The following is a 17271-nucleotide window of genomic DNA, read 5'->3' on the forward strand; positions in this document are numbered from 1 at the left end:
GCAATGTTACACCAAATGCCACTGCATGACAAATACTTAACATGGCATCTATTGTTCAACATTCAATTGGTTTAGATGCTCATCAAATTTAGAGCATGTGTGGTATAAAGACTTTCGCGTGTGTCCTGTCCCCATGCATGACAGAGTGTACAGTGACTCATTGTGCCATACCATAGTCACCTATCATCATACCTCCCTCTTTCTTTCCCTTTTCCCCTTACTCCCGTGAGGAGTAGCAGGCTAGAAACCTGCCTTCCAGGCCAACCTCTCCTGCTTCTAAACATCTTCTTCTTCTTAATTACATTATTTGTCAACATCGGTAAGGCACCGACCAGTAATATTGAATGTGCTATATCCTGCAGTTCATTCTCACGGGGCCCTGCAACACTTTAACAAGTAATGCCGCAAAAATTTTTAAGAGTCCGTCAAGTACTAGTGGAACTACACGGATCCGTCGCACACTTTAGGTGCTTTCTCTCTCCTTTCGTACCAGCTGCGAGCGCGCTGAAAAGCTACGCAGGGGGAGGGGGGGATGAAGCTACACAAGAGGGCAAGAAGGCAAGAGCACTCTTTCTCTCTCTCTTTTTTTTTTTTCTGATGTGATCGCGAGCGCGCGCGCGGGCATGTGGCGGCATCCCGCGGTAACTATGCAGCTCACGATGCTCAAATCAGCCAATGGTCGTGGCCTTTGGGCTTATGGCGCGGTCATTTGTGTTTATGGCATCATCTGCTAGCTGACTTTGAGAATTAATTTCAAATTCCAGGCCACACGCTCACATGTTCTCAGCAGCCTCGACTACCAATCGGCAGCGTTTTCTAGAAGGGCCCTGCAACACTTTTTGAGCATGGTGGTTTGACGAAGGGTACTGAATAAAGGCTAAGTTAAAGGGCCCCTTTAACTTAGCCTTTATTCAGTACTCTTCGTTCAAACCAGTGCATGAAATATGGTATATTTATTATCTTATTAACCTAAAAAACATCAATGCAATCGACTGATGTGGTCAAAGTAGTTTAATGACTGTCTCGTTGGCATAGGCTTTCACCTGTGCTCTAGCATGATGAAAAAGAGGGTAATGTTGTTTCACACACTGCCTTCCATTCCACATACCGCGATTTAAAAATGTTGGTTATCACAAAATTAAAAAAAAAGAATAAAAAAAAAACCCCGCCTCTGGGAGGGCTCGAACCTCCAACCTTTCGGTTAACAGCCGAACGCGCTAGCCGATTGCGCCACAAAGGCAGACGTCCTCTGGTGTTTCACAGTTACATTATGTACCCATAAACACACTTTGACAGTAAGGGGGGAGAAGGGGGGAGGTTGCTACACAACTATGCCACATAAAATTGTGCAAAAATAAAAAGATTGAAGGCTAACCAAACGCACACACCTTTCAGCGGCTGCCACTCTATTTTGACAGCAACAGACACCTGTCGGCGCTTTTTGCAAACCGGCGGCTAACCGCACAATGATGGCCGCCCCTTCGTGGCTGTACGAGAAGAGGCATTTAAAAAAGCCACGATTGGGACCTCCAGACGTTTATCCGCAGGATCCGAAACAAAAAGAGGTGATGCTGAGCTCATCGCTGTATCAGTCAATGTGCCAAACTGGTCGCGCTTGGCACCTGTCCTCCGATTTCCTTTTGATGCGCGCTTGTTCACAGTGTTGCGAAGTGTTTTCCCCAAGCAGTACTCGCAGTAGTGAACTGTGTTCTGCGATTGAACGCATGTGCAAATACGAAGATAAAATTACTTGCGTTGTATTTTGTCTGCGAACTGTGTTCGAGCGGCTTACGTTGCTACCGTTTAGTTTCCTTTAGCGCAAATGCGTTTCGCCTAATTCTGTTGCTTCTTTCTCTCAGGATGAGCTCACCGCTATAAACGTGAAACAGGGGTTTATTACAAATCCCCAAATCAACGACGAGGTAAGCAGTTGAACGAAACAGCAGTCGCACTGCGGCTGTTTTTCTTGGTCATCTTGCGTGATTGTTTACAGCGCCCGCTGCTATGATTTTACAATTGAGAATACGCCGGCACATACTTATACCGTCAACTCGACGTATTTTTTCAGTATGGTTCCGCCAGAAATGCCAACATCACATCCGCAAAAGTAAGTCGGTTTTTGCTTTTATGTTTTTTTCTTTTCCGACATTAAAAACCCCTTATTACTGTACTTGAGTGTTTAGTTTAGTATAGTCGAGTTGTTGTATATTGTTTAATACGCCACCTTTTACCATTCCATTTCAGTTCGGCGCCTTCTTCAGTGCCATCCTTTCTAAAAAACAAGAACTTAATACGATCCAAGATTCGGCTCGAAAGAAACAGCAAGTCAATGCCAAAGAGCACTTTTGGCCAGTAAGTACAGCGATCGTTCTCTCTTGGTGCCACTTAAAATGTTGCATTCTTGTTCTTGCTTCAAGAGGTCACGTTGTTGAGAGTTGCCAAGAGTGCCTGTGTGCATTTGCGGAACCTCTCTGTCACATAAAATACTTCAAAGTGTACTTGAGTCAAGAAAGGTTGAGTGCTGCTGCATGGTTTTAAACGTGTTTGACTTTCCTCACACTGCACTGTCATGCTTTGTAATGTGTAAGAACGTAGCACGCATTTGAGCTTTGCCGTCAATTTATCACCAATGGAAACATCTGTGAAGAGTGTGGTAAAGCCGTACATTTAATTTAACTTGCAGGTTACAGCAAGGTCCAAGAACGCAATTGAGGCTTGGTTCCGTGATCTTGCTGGCTCTAAACCACTTACCAGCCTGGCAAAGAAGGCGAGTGTCTTGGGGCACTTTGTCCCATCTGCAGTGGTTTGTTTGGTGAATGAGAATGTGAATTATCAAAGCATCTAACTCACAAGTAAAATGTTTTGATAAAAAGATGTTAAAGGGGCCCTGCAACACTTTTCCAAGTAATAATCGAATGACTTCACGAAAGGAGTTTATTTCCTCATGAATTGACTGCCGCAAAAAATTTTAGAATTCGTCAAGTACGAGTGGAGTTCCAGGGATTTTTAGCATGCTTCAAGCGCTTTCTCTCCCCTTTCATATCAGCGAACTTGCTGAAAGCTGAAAGGGCAAGAAGCTACGTCATTTCGTCAGCGTGCGTCATGACTTTGGGCACTTTTTCTCTTTACAGCGAAAGCTGTTATCAGATCACAACAGCAGCCAATTTTAGTTGCGTAATAGTCCGCTGCTGCCGCCGGCGTCTGTAACCGCTGTTGTGCGAAATGAGAAAAAAATATCCAGGATAAGGATGGGATTTGAACCCAGGCGCTCTGTGTGCCACTCGAGTACTCTAACACAGAGCCAAGCTAATGCTTGAAACTGCTTCGCAAAAAGATCCAAAAAGATCTGCAAAAAGTGTTGCAGGGCACCTTTAAGAAAACGGTTCTAATTTTTCTACCAGAAGACACTTCACTTCTTTTACATCCATCTTTACACTGTGTTCTCACTGTATTGGGTATGGTTATTATACGTTAGTGCCATTGCACGAATTGATTGTTTCGGTGGAACGGCAGAACACATAGAAAGATTGTGTTTGATTATGGGAAAGTAGCTTTACCTTTTATCTCTTAAATATGTGATCCTGCAAAGCGACTTTGACCCTTCGATGCTTTTTATTGTGCTCACTTTTGAATGATTCTTTGCTGCAGTTAAGCAAGTGTGCTACTCCACTTGTACTTAAGCAGACTGACATCTGATGCTTTGCAAATGACATCACATACATGATATCTATTTGTACATTCAGCTCAGACAGCTTCGATTAGCGCATGACTCTTGTTGATTTTTTATTGTGCTTCACTGTATGGCTTGTTCCTACCCAGGTTCCCATATTCAACAAAAAGGAAGAAATATTCTTGACGCTGTTTGAGTTCTCTGTGCCTATGCTTCGAGCTGCTTGGTTTATCAAAATGACTTCAGTTTATCACGTTGCCATTTCCGAAGCAAAAATGAAGAAGAGGCAACTTCCAGACCCGTGCCAAGGTACCTGGTGCACATTTACTTATTGTGTCTAAATTTAACATATTGTGAAAACCTGCTCTGTAAGATCTCCTGCTTGAATGCTTTTTGCGTTACTGAAGTGTTCTAGCATGACCTTGCTTCAGAGTGTAGTCTGAAGGACACAATGCATTTGCTCGTCCTAGCAGCACCAGCTTTTCAATATAGATTATTTTGGGAAACATATATTATGTTTACGATGTACAAGTGCATGTGAATGAATGTTTAATTAAGCACTTTTTCGACCTCATATGACCTTGTTCGAAGCAAAAAACAAAGTATGCTAGTCCCCATTTACAGAGTTCCTGTTTGTGTGGTATCATGCAGAGCATCTTTAAATTAAACTGTTGTCCATCTAAGATAAAAAGTAGAAGTAGGCAATGTGAAGAGGTACACACTTGGAATTTTTCATATGAAATGCATAAATGGTGCCTTTCATATGAAAAATTTCAGTTTCAATTTTTCATTTCAGGCTTCATTTCATTTTAGTCTGCAGTCACATGAAAAATTTCAATCTTTCATGTGACTTGAGTCATTGAGTCAATTGGCACAATATCGCAGAGAGTAGCAATTTATTTATTAATACATTTAGGCTCACTGTGGTGTCACATAGATATGAAAGCCTAGGTAATTTTGGTTTCTACTGCCAGAAAGAAGTTCTGTCATTTGAATGGGAACTGCTAGTTTACTAGATGTGTTGTTCTGCTGTGCATCAAAGGCACAAGAGACCATGATTGAAGAGCATTCTACTCACAGTCAGCTGGATCAAGCAACGAAAGAGATATAGACTAAGCAGAAGGTGAGTACACTGGTGAATGATAAATTCAGCTCATCCTGCCTATGTATCAATTTACTGGCACAGGCCATTATCTCATGTATGCACGAAAGGTTGTTTCATTGCACCACACATATATATTGCTGCAGATGCGATGGGGTCTAGTAAGAGCTGCTCTCGAAACAAACGAATAAAGTACATGTGATTGCTCAATGAACACGTGGACATTTTATAACAGCTTTTACATAATGGTGAGCTCGCCAGCCGTATCTTCGAAATAACTGTAGTAACATAACTGTAGACTCACACACTAATAACATAACACACAATGTACTGACACACAATATACTGACACACAGTGTACTGTACAATGCCGCTTAGGTTCAACTCGCCACAGGAGCCTGTGGGAATGAGCCGTTGTATCATACCCACGAGAGTCAACTGCCCGCGGCCGTGCCAGACCCCAAAAGAGCGAGTGCTCATCCTCATGCGCCCATGTAACCTTGCTCTCGCCAGGCACCGCCACTGACACCACCATGCGAGCACAGCTCCAACTCTCACTCAGTGGCATTTAAACTAACTACAACACACGGGTGCCATGAGGTGAAAGTGACATTACAGGGGGTACAAGCACCCCCACAATCTTATGAGGATTTGTCCTTTTGCTTATTGCAGAGTGGACAGCGTCTTTGTGCAAGTTTCTACGTGAGCTGCTGCACAAGCTGGTAGAACACAGCCACCCTACAGGCCCACCGCCACCTCCTCAAGGAGCGGGCGGAACCACACCAGGTGGCCCCGGTGGTGGAGGTGGGGCAAGTCCTGGTCCCCCTGTGGCTACACCTGCTGCTCCCAGCATTCCTCCTGATACCACCATAGCCAAGCAGTGGCACTACTGCACCAACCTGGCCTCACACCTCTACGAGGTCAATATGTCTCTGTGCTGTCCAGTGTTACGCGATGTAAAAACGAGGCGATTACAAAGCAATTAACTGGATAGAAAGAATCACATTATCGGGAGAAATTGTGTATGTAAATAAAAGGACTAACACTGTGGCAATGATTGGGGCCAGCACAATAGCTATGGAGGCATAACGTAGAGCAGAAAATATTTAGGAGTTGAAATTCCGCTATTTGCGGTGACCAGATAATGTCATGCTTCCGTGGAGCCACATCACGCTAGTGGAATCTGGTGGGCTACAGGGAAATTGCTGCCATTTTGGTTGTCAAGGCAACCGGTCACGTGCGTTGCTTCCATTCGGCCACAGACACGGAGCGTGGATGCGGAGCGCATTTCGCCTCGTTTGTTTCTTCCTCCAACGTTGCAGACTCCAAAGTGACACAACAACGTTCCAAAGTGACACAACAGAAATATTAATGTGCCCGCTGAAGTGAATGCCAGTGTCATCTGCTCAAAAATGCCACCGAAGAGAGCATGTGCGAATGTGCTTGCCCGGCCATTTGCATTTTTTTTCTCACTCAATGACCGCTGCTCCACACTTTGAGGCGTCGCCAGTTGATGTGCCTTCGTTGACGCATGCTATTTTTTTACATTATCTGGTCGCCTGCGCGCGCCCGTACTGGTGCATAAGAACTGAAGCAGCTCTTGTTTTCGACTATTTACGTAGAATGTAGATGTTTCTTGATGACTTTCATGGGTTGTCCTTTACCAAGTGGTCTCAGTGGCCCTTTAGAGTACACTGTCTTAATATACGGATGCATTTCAATACACTTCCATCAATCTTTTGATACATGTTCTGACTTTCTCGAAATGAAGCATGGCAGCCATGTGGTCCACGTAGTCGTAGAACTTTAAAGAGTTGACAAAGAGGGGTGCAGAGTCACCATTTGTGGGAATTGTATGAGCATGCTCAGTGGCATGCCGCACTGTTGAGTGTAAGGAGTGCGTTCTGGAAGGGACCATCTGAGAACATAGCCCTGTCTCTACTTATGTAACGTGTAGCATAACAGATCAGCACAAAAATTACCACTCTGATCTGAGCCAACTGATTATAGTTCTACATATGTTGCACCAAATAATTTTTCCCTTTAATCCATTTTTTTTTTGTTCTTGGGTGGCAGGAAGGGCTACTGGACCATCAGGACTTTCTCAGCTGGATTCTGGAGCTGGTTGAGAAGACCAAGACTCCAGATGACCCCATCTTGAAGCTTGTCATGCCACTCACATTACAGGTCAGTTGCAGCTTCTCCACAATGTCCAGAGTACCATTTTTGATACACTGACCTCAGTACCTCAAATACTAATCTAAGTAATAAAGACTTCATGCAAAGCCTATAGTGTGATCTTTGACTAGCTGAAGTGAAGTTCCATTTGTGGATGGCACTTGATTACTGATAAATAATTACTAGCTGAATTAATTTATAACTGAAAAAATGTTTAGGGCCCCTGACACCAAGATTTAAACGTCGGGATGTTTGTGTTGTTTTATTGTCCTCTATACGCGGGCACTTCTGGCTGATTATTAGTGGAGAACATTCGGGGCTCTTAGCTTGTAGATATACCGTATTTACTCGCATAATTTGCGCACTTTTTTTCGTGAATTTGGAGCTCCGAAAAGGGGGTGCGCAAATTACGCGGAGATTTCGCGAGCACCTCTGAAATAACGCACAATACAGTAGAACCCCGCTGTTACGTTCCTCACTGCTGCGTTTTCCCGGCTGTTACGTCGTTTTCCGCCGGTCCCGGCATAGCTCCCGTAGGATACAATGTATTGGGAACCCCGCTGTTACGTCGTAACTGTCGGACCGTTCCCGTATGATACGTCGCGAAGTGCGCTCGGAGCCGACCGAGTGACTACCAAAGAGAGGCGCCATGGTGCATTTTCACGCAGCTTGGCCTCGTTTGACCGTAATATTAGCCGCATGAGAGGCGCAAGCAACAGAATCTTTCAATTGATGCAAACAAAAGCATGGCCTTCGAGATTCAAATTGCAAAGATGGCGTCTATGACGTAACTGCCCGCGAAAGCAAGGCCTTCGAGATTGGCATTTACTATTGACAAAAGCATAGCCTTTGAGATTTGTATTGCACAAACATGGCGCGTATGACGTAATTGCTTGCGAAAGCAAGGCCTTCGAGATTGGCATTCACTTCTGCCATCGCGTCGGCGTAGACTCATCATCATCGTTATTTGTCGGAGAGCGGGAGGAGTTCGAGCTGGTTGGAGCTCGCACGGTCATGCGTGCGGTTCGCGGTCGGACTCGCCGCGCCGGTTGTGATTGCGTGTGCTTAGTTCTTTCATGCCTACAGCTGTTGGTGTTAAAAAAATCACATACGTTGATTACATTTCTGTGGATGAGGCCGTCCTAAGCTCCGCGTTTCTATCCATCGACTAGATCGCAGCTGAGCGCGCCAATTTTCGTGCTGCTCGTAAGAATTGAAATAAAATTCTGTACCACTAAATATTTTGCCGTTTTTCCTGTTTTTCGGCTGTTACGTTTCCCGTCTCTTACGTTTATTTCCTACGGTCCCTTCAAAAACGTATCAGCGGGGTTCTACTGTATATAGTCCTAACACGCACGATATAATACATTAAATAAGAAAATAAATTATAGCGCAAACGAACGGTTTTTAACAGAATTAGCACGTACTTTAACCAGCCAGATTCGGTCATGCACGGTCTAGTCAGAATCACTCGTTGAGAAGTCCGACTGAGAATCATCGCCGCGGCCGCTGTCACCGCTTTTCCAAAGCGCGTCGTCCTTGGTTCCGTCGAGTGCGTTGAGGAGTCTTCTTGAAGCTCTTCGCGACAATGCTGGGAGTAACGAGGTGCCACGGCACGGCGATACCGGCGGGCCTAAGCTCTCGCACATATTTGAAAAGGTATTCTTCAACGGCAGGGAACTTTCCATGCTTCGGTCCTCGGAACGGTCTCCCTCCCGGTCTTGTATTAAAAAGCGAACTCTTCTGCGGCACGGTTCCCGTTTCCTTAGGCAAATTCTATAACAGTTAGCTTGAATTTTGCCGAATAGTTATTGTAGCCCAGCGCAAGAGAACAGTGAAAACGCAACTGGCTGATCGCGAAACCTAAACCGCCTAAACTTCCGAAATCAACAAAGGCTGTGTCGCAGCGTGGACGCAGAGGAGGAGGGTCAGCCCGGGAAAATGTTGGCGCGACTGGCCCTCGCACGCCTCCGATGCAGAAAGTAGTCCGTGCCGTGTCACGTGCATGCATTCTCACGGCGGGAGAACGCTCGAATAGTTCCGACAACCGGTGAACAGATTTAGGTGTTCGGGTACGGTTCGTACGGTCTCGGCGGTTTCCGGAGAATAGAACGAAGTAATCGGAAGAAGGGACTTCGCACTCGCAGCCTGTCTTGTGTATGACTGCGCTCGCCTGCTCGGTGAGGGCCGCGGGGCGCGGCCGTCCAAAGTTTCCTCGTGCGCGCGCGCCGAGGAGCTGGCTCGAGCGGGGCGGGGAGCGCAAAATATACGAGTAAATATTTTTTTTAGCAAACCTGGCTAATTATTAGGGGTGCGCAAATTATGCGAGGGCGCAAATTATGCGGGTAAATACGGTACTTTTTTACGTTACCGTGTTACCAGAATACCGGATTGCATTTACCGTGTTACCGGAATGCATGTTTTAGAAAAGTTTTAGCTCCCCATACGTAAACATTTACATACGTGCGTAAACGTATACCTTTACGTTTGCGTAAACCACTAAATGATGATAATAACTGCATTCAAACTATATTTAATTGAGGTAGCATTCAATCACTGCTGCGGCAAAATTGCATGTACGGCATCCCGGTATACGCAAAGGGGTGTACGAATACCGGGTTACTGAACGATGGTGCTGACATCTTGTGACGTTTCGTACAACCACAATCATGGACACGCTTGTTATCACGTAGTGTTTTTGAGGGAAAAACAGTTTAAAAAGGCAATTCATTCATAATTACGCCACTGCAAGTCATTTACATGAGAAGTAGAATGCACCACATTTCTACAAGAACAATTTTGTGCTTACCTGGTACATCTCGACCCCGCTAGATGGCACCACCTATCCGCCCTTTCAGGGGCTTTAGGCATCTCACGTTTACGGCTTCGATATTCTAGGTCATTCTAGTTTCGGTAATCCGGATCAAACAACGTGGTCGTAATTGGCGCTTGCACGTTGGCTTAGTTTGACTCGGAGGCTGGAGTCTCCGAAAATCGGATATCGTGAGTGGCCATGAGCGCACGTGGATGCGTGAGCTATGGCCGCAAACGTAAAACATGTCCGGTGAGTAGTTTATGTTCCATGAAACCAAGTCTACGTTCCATAAAGGCCTGCGCATGCACAGATTCCATCCGGTATCCGGTAACACGGTAACGTATAAAAGTATACGTACTGGCTAAAAGCCCCTATTATAATCCTTTAAGACAGTTTAATTTGGTTTTTAAATAAGCGTGAGTGCTCATCTGAGTTGGCAGCACCTCGCGACATCGCCGCTAGTATGACGTAGATGAAGGCCCCGTGTGATGTTCCACAAGAAAAGTGAGTATTGTCGACGTTGCAGAAGATTCGTGGGGCACACACAATACCACGACTGGCACCCGACGAGGGCTATTCTTCCTCTCCTCTCTCACTTTGCTGTCGGGCTGCTCTCAAGGTGGCTTTGGCTGCTTACGCCAGGAATGCTTTTCTTTTTAACTCATACCAAAGCACTCACATTGTTTCGTTCTTTACTGCGCAAGGCTCCTATTTGAAAACTGCGCTCTGAACGTCACCAAAGCTCGAGGGTACGTAGTCTTAGGTGCTGCCCCGTTGTGGGGTGCTAGTTTCTTACAATTTCAGGCGGGCGTTTCGAAGGGACGCTAAAAGTGGTCACAATCAGCGACGCTAGCATTAATTATACGATATGTTAGAGCATTTATGATTCAATTTCGGCATTACCAGACACCAAGCTACAAATTATAGTCAAAATGTCACAAACAAAAATTTCGCTGCCAGGGGTCCTTTAAGTATTTCATATTAAAGGGGCCCTGCAACACTTTTTGAGCATGCTCAGAAAACGCTGCCAATCGGTTGTTGAGGCGCCTGAGAATGTGAGCCAAACATTATAGCGCAGCATGCAGCCTAGAATTTACAAATAATTCTCAAAGTCAGCTAGAAATCCCTTGTTCTTATCTCGGCAAATGATGCCATCCAAATGACTGCGTCATAAACACTAAGTCCACGGCCATTGGCTGACGTTGCCTTCTCTAGTTCACGGTTTGTGAAAAACGCATTAAATTCATTATTTTCCGCTAGTTTGTCTGAAATGAAGGTTGTGTCTACCGATTTCAGCACCCAAAGGTGGGCCGATTCCAGAGGCAGTGGAACACCATGTGAGGCGTAGGAACCTTTAGGGGGGGGGGGTGATCAATATAGTAGACTGAGGAGAAGAAAAAGAAGATTCAAGTAAGGGTTCAATGAAGGGGCAAGGAAGGTGAAAAGGCTTTTGCCTTGATGTCTTTAGGAAGGACCAAAGGACCCCGGCAATTTTTTGTAATTCTTGTACCTGTTTTTTTTACATTGTTTTTATGTGCATTTTATAAAAATTGGGCTGATGGTTCACTATGGACTTATAATTTTACCGGTACTAAAGACCCATTGCAGAACAAGTGGTGTCTATTTAGCTGATTTTTAGAGTGCAACTCCTAGGCACTTGTTCCCGCGTTGAGTGCCGGCATGCTTCGTCTGCAGTATTGGATAGAACTAACGTAGCGAAAGTTGAATGTGAACACGGAGTGCAGAGAGGTTGGTGAACGAGTGAAAAGGAAAGCAAGAGGCCGCACAAGACTACGAGTGTGGCACACAGAAAGGATGCTGAAAAGGACAGGAGGAAACCAGAGGGCTGCGCAAAACTGTGAGACGGAGCCAGATTGGTGCATGTCTTCTAGGAGGTCTGTTATCTGCGGCTGCTGTGAGTCGCACCCACGGGCTGGCTCTTGTGATTTCCAGATTAGTGAAGCAGTCGCACTGCACTTGGCTCCATTTGCAGCATGCTGCATGAGACATATTGTCTACGCCAGCCAGTGTATCGCAAAATTAAAACGTATACAGGTGCACTAATGTTTTGCACTAGGGAGTATTATAATCGTCGAAATTTTTGTTCTACATTCCTAAACAGTGTCATCGTTGCTTTCCTCCCTCTCCCATTTACAGTATGTCGGTGAGTTCTCTCGCTCTGAGCTGCTGTCACGGCGGCTGGCTCATCACTGTTCCAAAAAGCTAAGTCAGCTGGTTGCTGACTACACAGTCAGCTCTTCGAGGAGCCAGAGTCCAGTGACGACTGTCAACTCAGTCACAACGAATGGCGGGTGAGTAAATTGAGGTTATCTCGGTTATGCCACTACACATACTTCAACAAATGTTCATGTGGACGTCTATTCCTTCAAATTTTTTACTGCTTGGTGTATCATATACGATATGCATATACAGTCGAACCCGGGTATATCGAACTCGCCAAAAAACGTTTATTAGTTCGATATATGGCATAATTCGATATAGGCCCGCTATAGGATTTTGACACAAAGGCACATAACAGTAAGAAAAGTACTTTATTAATATGGTGGCTTACTTGCGTGCCCTACTTTGGAACAAAATAGTCCTGGATTTTCTTCTGTGTCAACGACTTCGCTGCCTGCGACAGCACACACGCCTCCACGTTGTCCAATGAGTCGGAGCAGCTGAGGCCGCAACCTTCCACATTCACGCAATAGCGCCGGACCAACGCAAGTGCACTAATCACTTCGGAGGACGTAGGCAATGGGCCATCGTCTATTTCCTTATTGCTGTTGCTTTGGCTCGTGGTCGGCACGACGTCTGCAACGTAGTCCTCATCTTGTAGCTCACCCATGATGGCGACATCATCGTCCGCTCTGACGAACTCGTCGAATGTTGATCCGTCGATAGCTCCCGGGAACTCTGCCAGCTCGCTCCAAACTTCGGCGGAAACACCTGCGGTGTCTTTTGTACGCGGTGGCGACGTCGGACTTCTTTTCACCGCGCTCGACCCGATTTACGATTTCGAGTTTCGCGGCGAACGGCAAATTCTGCCTCTTTACACAAGCCATGACGACAGCGCGCCTATAAAGTTCACAGAGCACCAACAGGCAACACCACCAGCACGGACCACGCTGAACGAGGACTTGAGGAAAACAGGCAGCAGCAAGCACACAAGCATAAAGAAAGAAAAAATGGCGCTCACTTCTACCGCCTCCGCGCCTCGGAGAAAGCACGACGGCCTCTGATTGGCTGTAAGCGCTGCGAGCGGGCCAGGATCATTTCTTGCAGGGGGGTGTTCGCCCGTGCACAACCGGGTTTAAACCACTCTTTTTTAGGGTGGCGCCGGCAGTTTTCCCCGCCACCGCGAGGGAAAGCCAACTTGCTGGGGCACTTTTGAGGCACATGGAGTTTGATATATCGGTTGTCGTTGCTATTTTCGTTCGATGTAACAGTAACTTTTGCTATATATTCTCAATGTAAATTTACCGTGTTTAGAAATTGTTCGATATACGGGATAATTTGATATAAACGGGTTCGATATAGTCGGGCTCGACTGTAGAACAAGTAAACCAGCATTGCTGAAAAAATTTTAATATTATAATGTTAAATGTTTCCAGGAACACAGTGTCTCCAGTGCCAAATCCTCCCTCCATCAGTCCTCTGGCAGCAAGCTTTGCGGAATGCCTCAGCTGTCCTCATCACCGTTCTATTGTTCTTCAGTTATCAGTAGTTCTGCAGGTTAGCACTGCTTCTTTTACCCATTTTCACTCACAGACTAGTTGGATTTTGTACTGTAAATATTTCTGCAGCCGATTACAAATGTGTAATCTTGTGTTCTTTTTACAATTTCTATTCAGTACATCACACTGAAGTGCCCTACTGCTCTTGTGTGGAACAGCATTGGTGAAGGCAAGGCGAATCCCATTCTGAATGGCAGTCCCTTGGACTTGCTTCCGTGCCCGCCATCGTGTCTGCCGATGCCACCAAAGTCTCTTGGCGTCCAGGTAAGTTGGTGTCTGATACAGACGTGACATCCGATTGTGTGGCTCTTGTGTTTAGTGTTTATGAGCAAATGCCTGCAGCTGAGGGGATGTAAAACGAGGCTACCAGCAGGCCTGGTGAAGCATGCTGCTTGTGTTGGTGCAGACTTGTCTGCTCTGGTGGTGTTGACTTTAGCTCCTCGTGCAATCACTCGAAACGATAGCCATAACATTAAGAGACAAGAAGAGAGCAGAGTGGATTAGAGAACAAACAGAGGTAGCCAACACTTTAGCTAACATCAAGAAGGGAAGATGGATGTGGGCAGGTCAAGTAATGCAAAGGACAGATACTTGATGATCAGTTAGAGTGATGGAATGGATGCCGAGAGATGGGAAGCATAACCAGGGACGGCAGGGAGTTAGATGGAGTGACGAAACCAGCAAGATCGTAGGCACAAAATGGAACCAGCTCGAACAAGGTCGGGTAAAATATAGATCATTGGGAGAGGCCTTCGTGCTGCAGTGGGCATAAAATAGGCTGAAAATGATGATGACGATGATGATGATGTACTATTAGCAAGGTGCTGAGTCTTTGGAATATGCTGCACCCTTTCTTTGGTATTCATTCTGTATCTCTAATAGCCCAGCTGACCAACAGTTGGTTAGACCCACAGAATGGGAATAAAAAAAAATGCAGCATAGGGCAACAAAGAACTAGGTGCATGTAACTAAAGGTAAACTGTAGGAGAGTGTGCTGCCCTTCTAATATGAAGTGCAATCAACTAGCCCAACTTTCAGTCTTTTTACAGAAAGATATAGGTTGAGCTTTTTAGGAAAATATGGTTCTGCAATTCTGAGAAAGCCAGTCTCACCATGTAAAAATGTGTGGTAGCCCAAAAAGACTAAAAAACAAAAGACAGCCGGTGATACTGCTTTGATTTTTCTGTACCAGTTTGCTATGGTGTTACGGGGTTTCAATGTATCTACTCAGACGTAGTTGGTTGTAACTTGGTAAAACTTCATCTTGGGTGAGTAGGTTGATACAAATCGAAGCCATTTTAGTGCAAAGAAATACAGACCAAGAAGAGAGGACAACACACCATCAGTGCTTGTGGTGTCTTGTCCTCGGTTCGGGCTTCTTTACACTACAATGGCTTCAGTATTTAATCGCCCATCAGCAAAAATGAACTACATTTTGTTTCAAAGTCTGACTAAGCCTGAGAGAGTTTCAAAAATATATACAGTAAAAGCTCGTTAATTCGGATTTCACGGGACCGGAAAAAATGTCCGAATTAACCGAATGACGAATTAACGAATGAACAGGAAGAACAACAATAAAATCAAGTTGGAGAAGCATACCTTTATTTGCTGAAGTATTTTGTAATGGTCGTCTGCGTTTTCGCGCAGATTCCGGCTGACATTACAATTTTTCTTAACTCTTCCAAATGGCCAACAGCACGCAAACTGTCGGAAGTGCTCAGGCAAACGTCCTCTAATATCAAAAGAGCCTCCGAGACTTCCCGTGAGGTGCGATGAGTTCGCGACATCATTAATAATTTCTTGATCCGGCTGGAGACCAGTCGTGGCGACACAATCATCAATCGCGATGTAGTCCTGAAGGGTCATATCTGAGGGAAGGACAGCATCGAAGGTCGGGCAGTCATCGTCGGTGGACTCGGCTGACACCTCGCCGATGCCATCGTCAGCTACTGCTGCATGCTCGGGCCTCACATGTAAACACGGTCACAACGGGGAAAAAAAGAGAACTCCGAAAGAAGAGACGGTGCCGACACAACACAAGGGTGACGTTCGGTGACGCTGCGATCGCCCCCACTAGTTGATGACGATGGCGATGTCACTCAGGTTTCGGTTTCGCTCCAGTGGTGCCAGCGCTGCCTTACCACACTTTTGTGTAGCGGCAGCCGTCAACATTTGTCCGAATTAAGCGGTGCGGAGCCCAATTCTGACGAATTAACGAAGGTTTGGTCCCATAGATTAACATGCACTTCGGCCGGGACCAATAGAGCCGTCCGAATTATCCGAATTTCCGAATTAACGGGTGTCGAATTAACGAGCTTTTACTGTACATAGCAGCAGTAGCCAGTGCACGAAGAATAGATTGATACTCATGATGTCGATGCGATATGCAAGAGGTGAAGTTTCTAGTGAAATTAAAGAGAAAAAAGGTTTGCCCTTCATTTTCTTTTGCATTAATTGCCTGTCAAATTACCATGGGCTGGAAGTCGTATATAAGTCTTACATGGCGCTGCCATGTCTTGTTGCTCACACTACCAAGGTGTGAATTCAGTGTATGGTGACTTTGTGAAATTTGAGATGCAATTCAATTTTTTCTTCCAAGTCAGATTGAGTGGGGGAAAATGAGATGTGGTTAGATTCATACTGACCGCTTGTGCAACCCTAAAATACCATTCGCAGGAGCTCTGGGTTCTTCAGAAATACATTAAATTAGAAATACTTTAAATTTTCAGGTGCTGTATATACTGTTAAACCTGAAGTTGGTAAAATTTGCAATTTATTTCGTTATATTGAAACATGGCCTTTAATGCAAAGTATAGTCGCCAACAGAAGGTGCCGCGAAAATGACCAAATAGTAGAGCAGAACAAAAAAAAAGTTAAAGAAAAAAAAACATGTTTGAGCCAGAAAGTCAGCAACTGCATCTGTGGTTTGATGCGGTGCCGACAAAGTCCTCATCATGGTGGCTGTGCGGCACTCAGGAAGCTGAAATATATAAATGTGGGTCCAACGAGCAGGGGTAATCGTTTTAATTGAAACTGTTATGCATGTTCCACCGCCGCAACTTGACATCAAAGGCTTGGATATTGCCCAGACTAGTATGACACTGCTCTCCACTCAGTTTGAAAAACACTCAATGTCGAAACATGTTACATGGCCACCACAAAAGCAAAAGAGCTTGTTTTCAAAATACCATGAAAGTGAGGTGACAACCTGCATCATGGCACCCTTGTTCACTGTGACCGTGTTTATTTAATCTGCGACGTTACATGCATGCACGTCTGAAGAATCAAGCAAGATTCGGTATGTCGTCCCAAATTTCAGTCTCCACTATGCACTGGTTCAACAAAAGTGCACTGCTTCAACAAAAGTCTTGTAAGTCGGTTTTATTACTGAACACCAACAGAGTGGTATGGCGAGTAACTGTGAGCAGCTAAAAAAAAGAATTCCTAATATAGACAGCTCCAAAATTTAATAAAAAGGCAATTAACAAACTTGTGTTAAACGTGTTAATCTTGTATTGTCTTGCAACTTTTAAGTGAAAATGTCACATTCACTGAGCTCATACCATCTTTATTTTATAAAAAGTCAGTGAAGGTAAAAAAATAGTGACTAGGGGTGTGCGAATATTCGAAATTTCGAATATTTTTCGAATAGGGTTTGCTATTCGATTCGATTCGCACGGGAATTTTACTATTCGAACTTCCCAAAAACAAATACAGTCAACGTCCGATTAAAAGTGACCCCTTCAGTTTTTTAATATTCTTCACC

General features: G+C 45.0%; 1 protein-coding gene and 1 non-coding gene across 2 annotated transcripts in view; one reads left to right on the plus strand and one right to left on the minus strand.

The window, feature by feature from the left end:
* Nucleotides 1-1166: 1166 nt before the first annotated feature.
* Trnan-guu (transfer RNA asparagine (anticodon GUU)) lies at nt 1167-1240 on the minus strand. The gene has a single exon. It is a non-coding gene; the product is annotated as a tRNA-Asn (tRNA).
* Nucleotides 1241-1462: 222 nt separating this feature from the next.
* LOC119388189 (mediator of RNA polymerase II transcription subunit 12-like protein) overlaps nt 1463-17271 on the plus strand; it is a 125523-nt gene continuing 109714 nt past the window's right edge. Inside the window, exons 1-11 of the mRNA XM_049413857.1 lie at nt 1463-1565; nt 1860-1922; nt 2069-2107; nt 2245-2352; nt 2684-2767; nt 3820-3979; nt 5445-5692; nt 6849-6959; nt 11923-12077; nt 13383-13503; nt 13623-13769. Of these exons, the coding sequence (XP_049269814.1) occupies nt 1467-1565; nt 1860-1922; nt 2069-2107; nt 2245-2352; nt 2684-2767; nt 3820-3979; nt 5445-5692; nt 6849-6959; nt 11923-12077; nt 13383-13503; nt 13623-13769 (1335 nt within the window). The 5' untranslated portion in view covers nt 1463-1466. The remainder of the gene's footprint in view (nt 1566-1859; nt 1923-2068; nt 2108-2244; nt 2353-2683; nt 2768-3819; nt 3980-5444; nt 5693-6848; nt 6960-11922; nt 12078-13382; nt 13504-13622; nt 13770-17271) is intronic.

Source organism: Rhipicephalus sanguineus, chromosome 3 (assembly GCF_013339695.2).
Source record: "Rhipicephalus sanguineus isolate Rsan-2018 chromosome 3, BIME_Rsan_1.4, whole genome shotgun sequence".
Taxonomy (NCBI): Eukaryota; Metazoa; Arthropoda; class Arachnida; order Ixodida; family Ixodidae; genus Rhipicephalus; species Rhipicephalus sanguineus.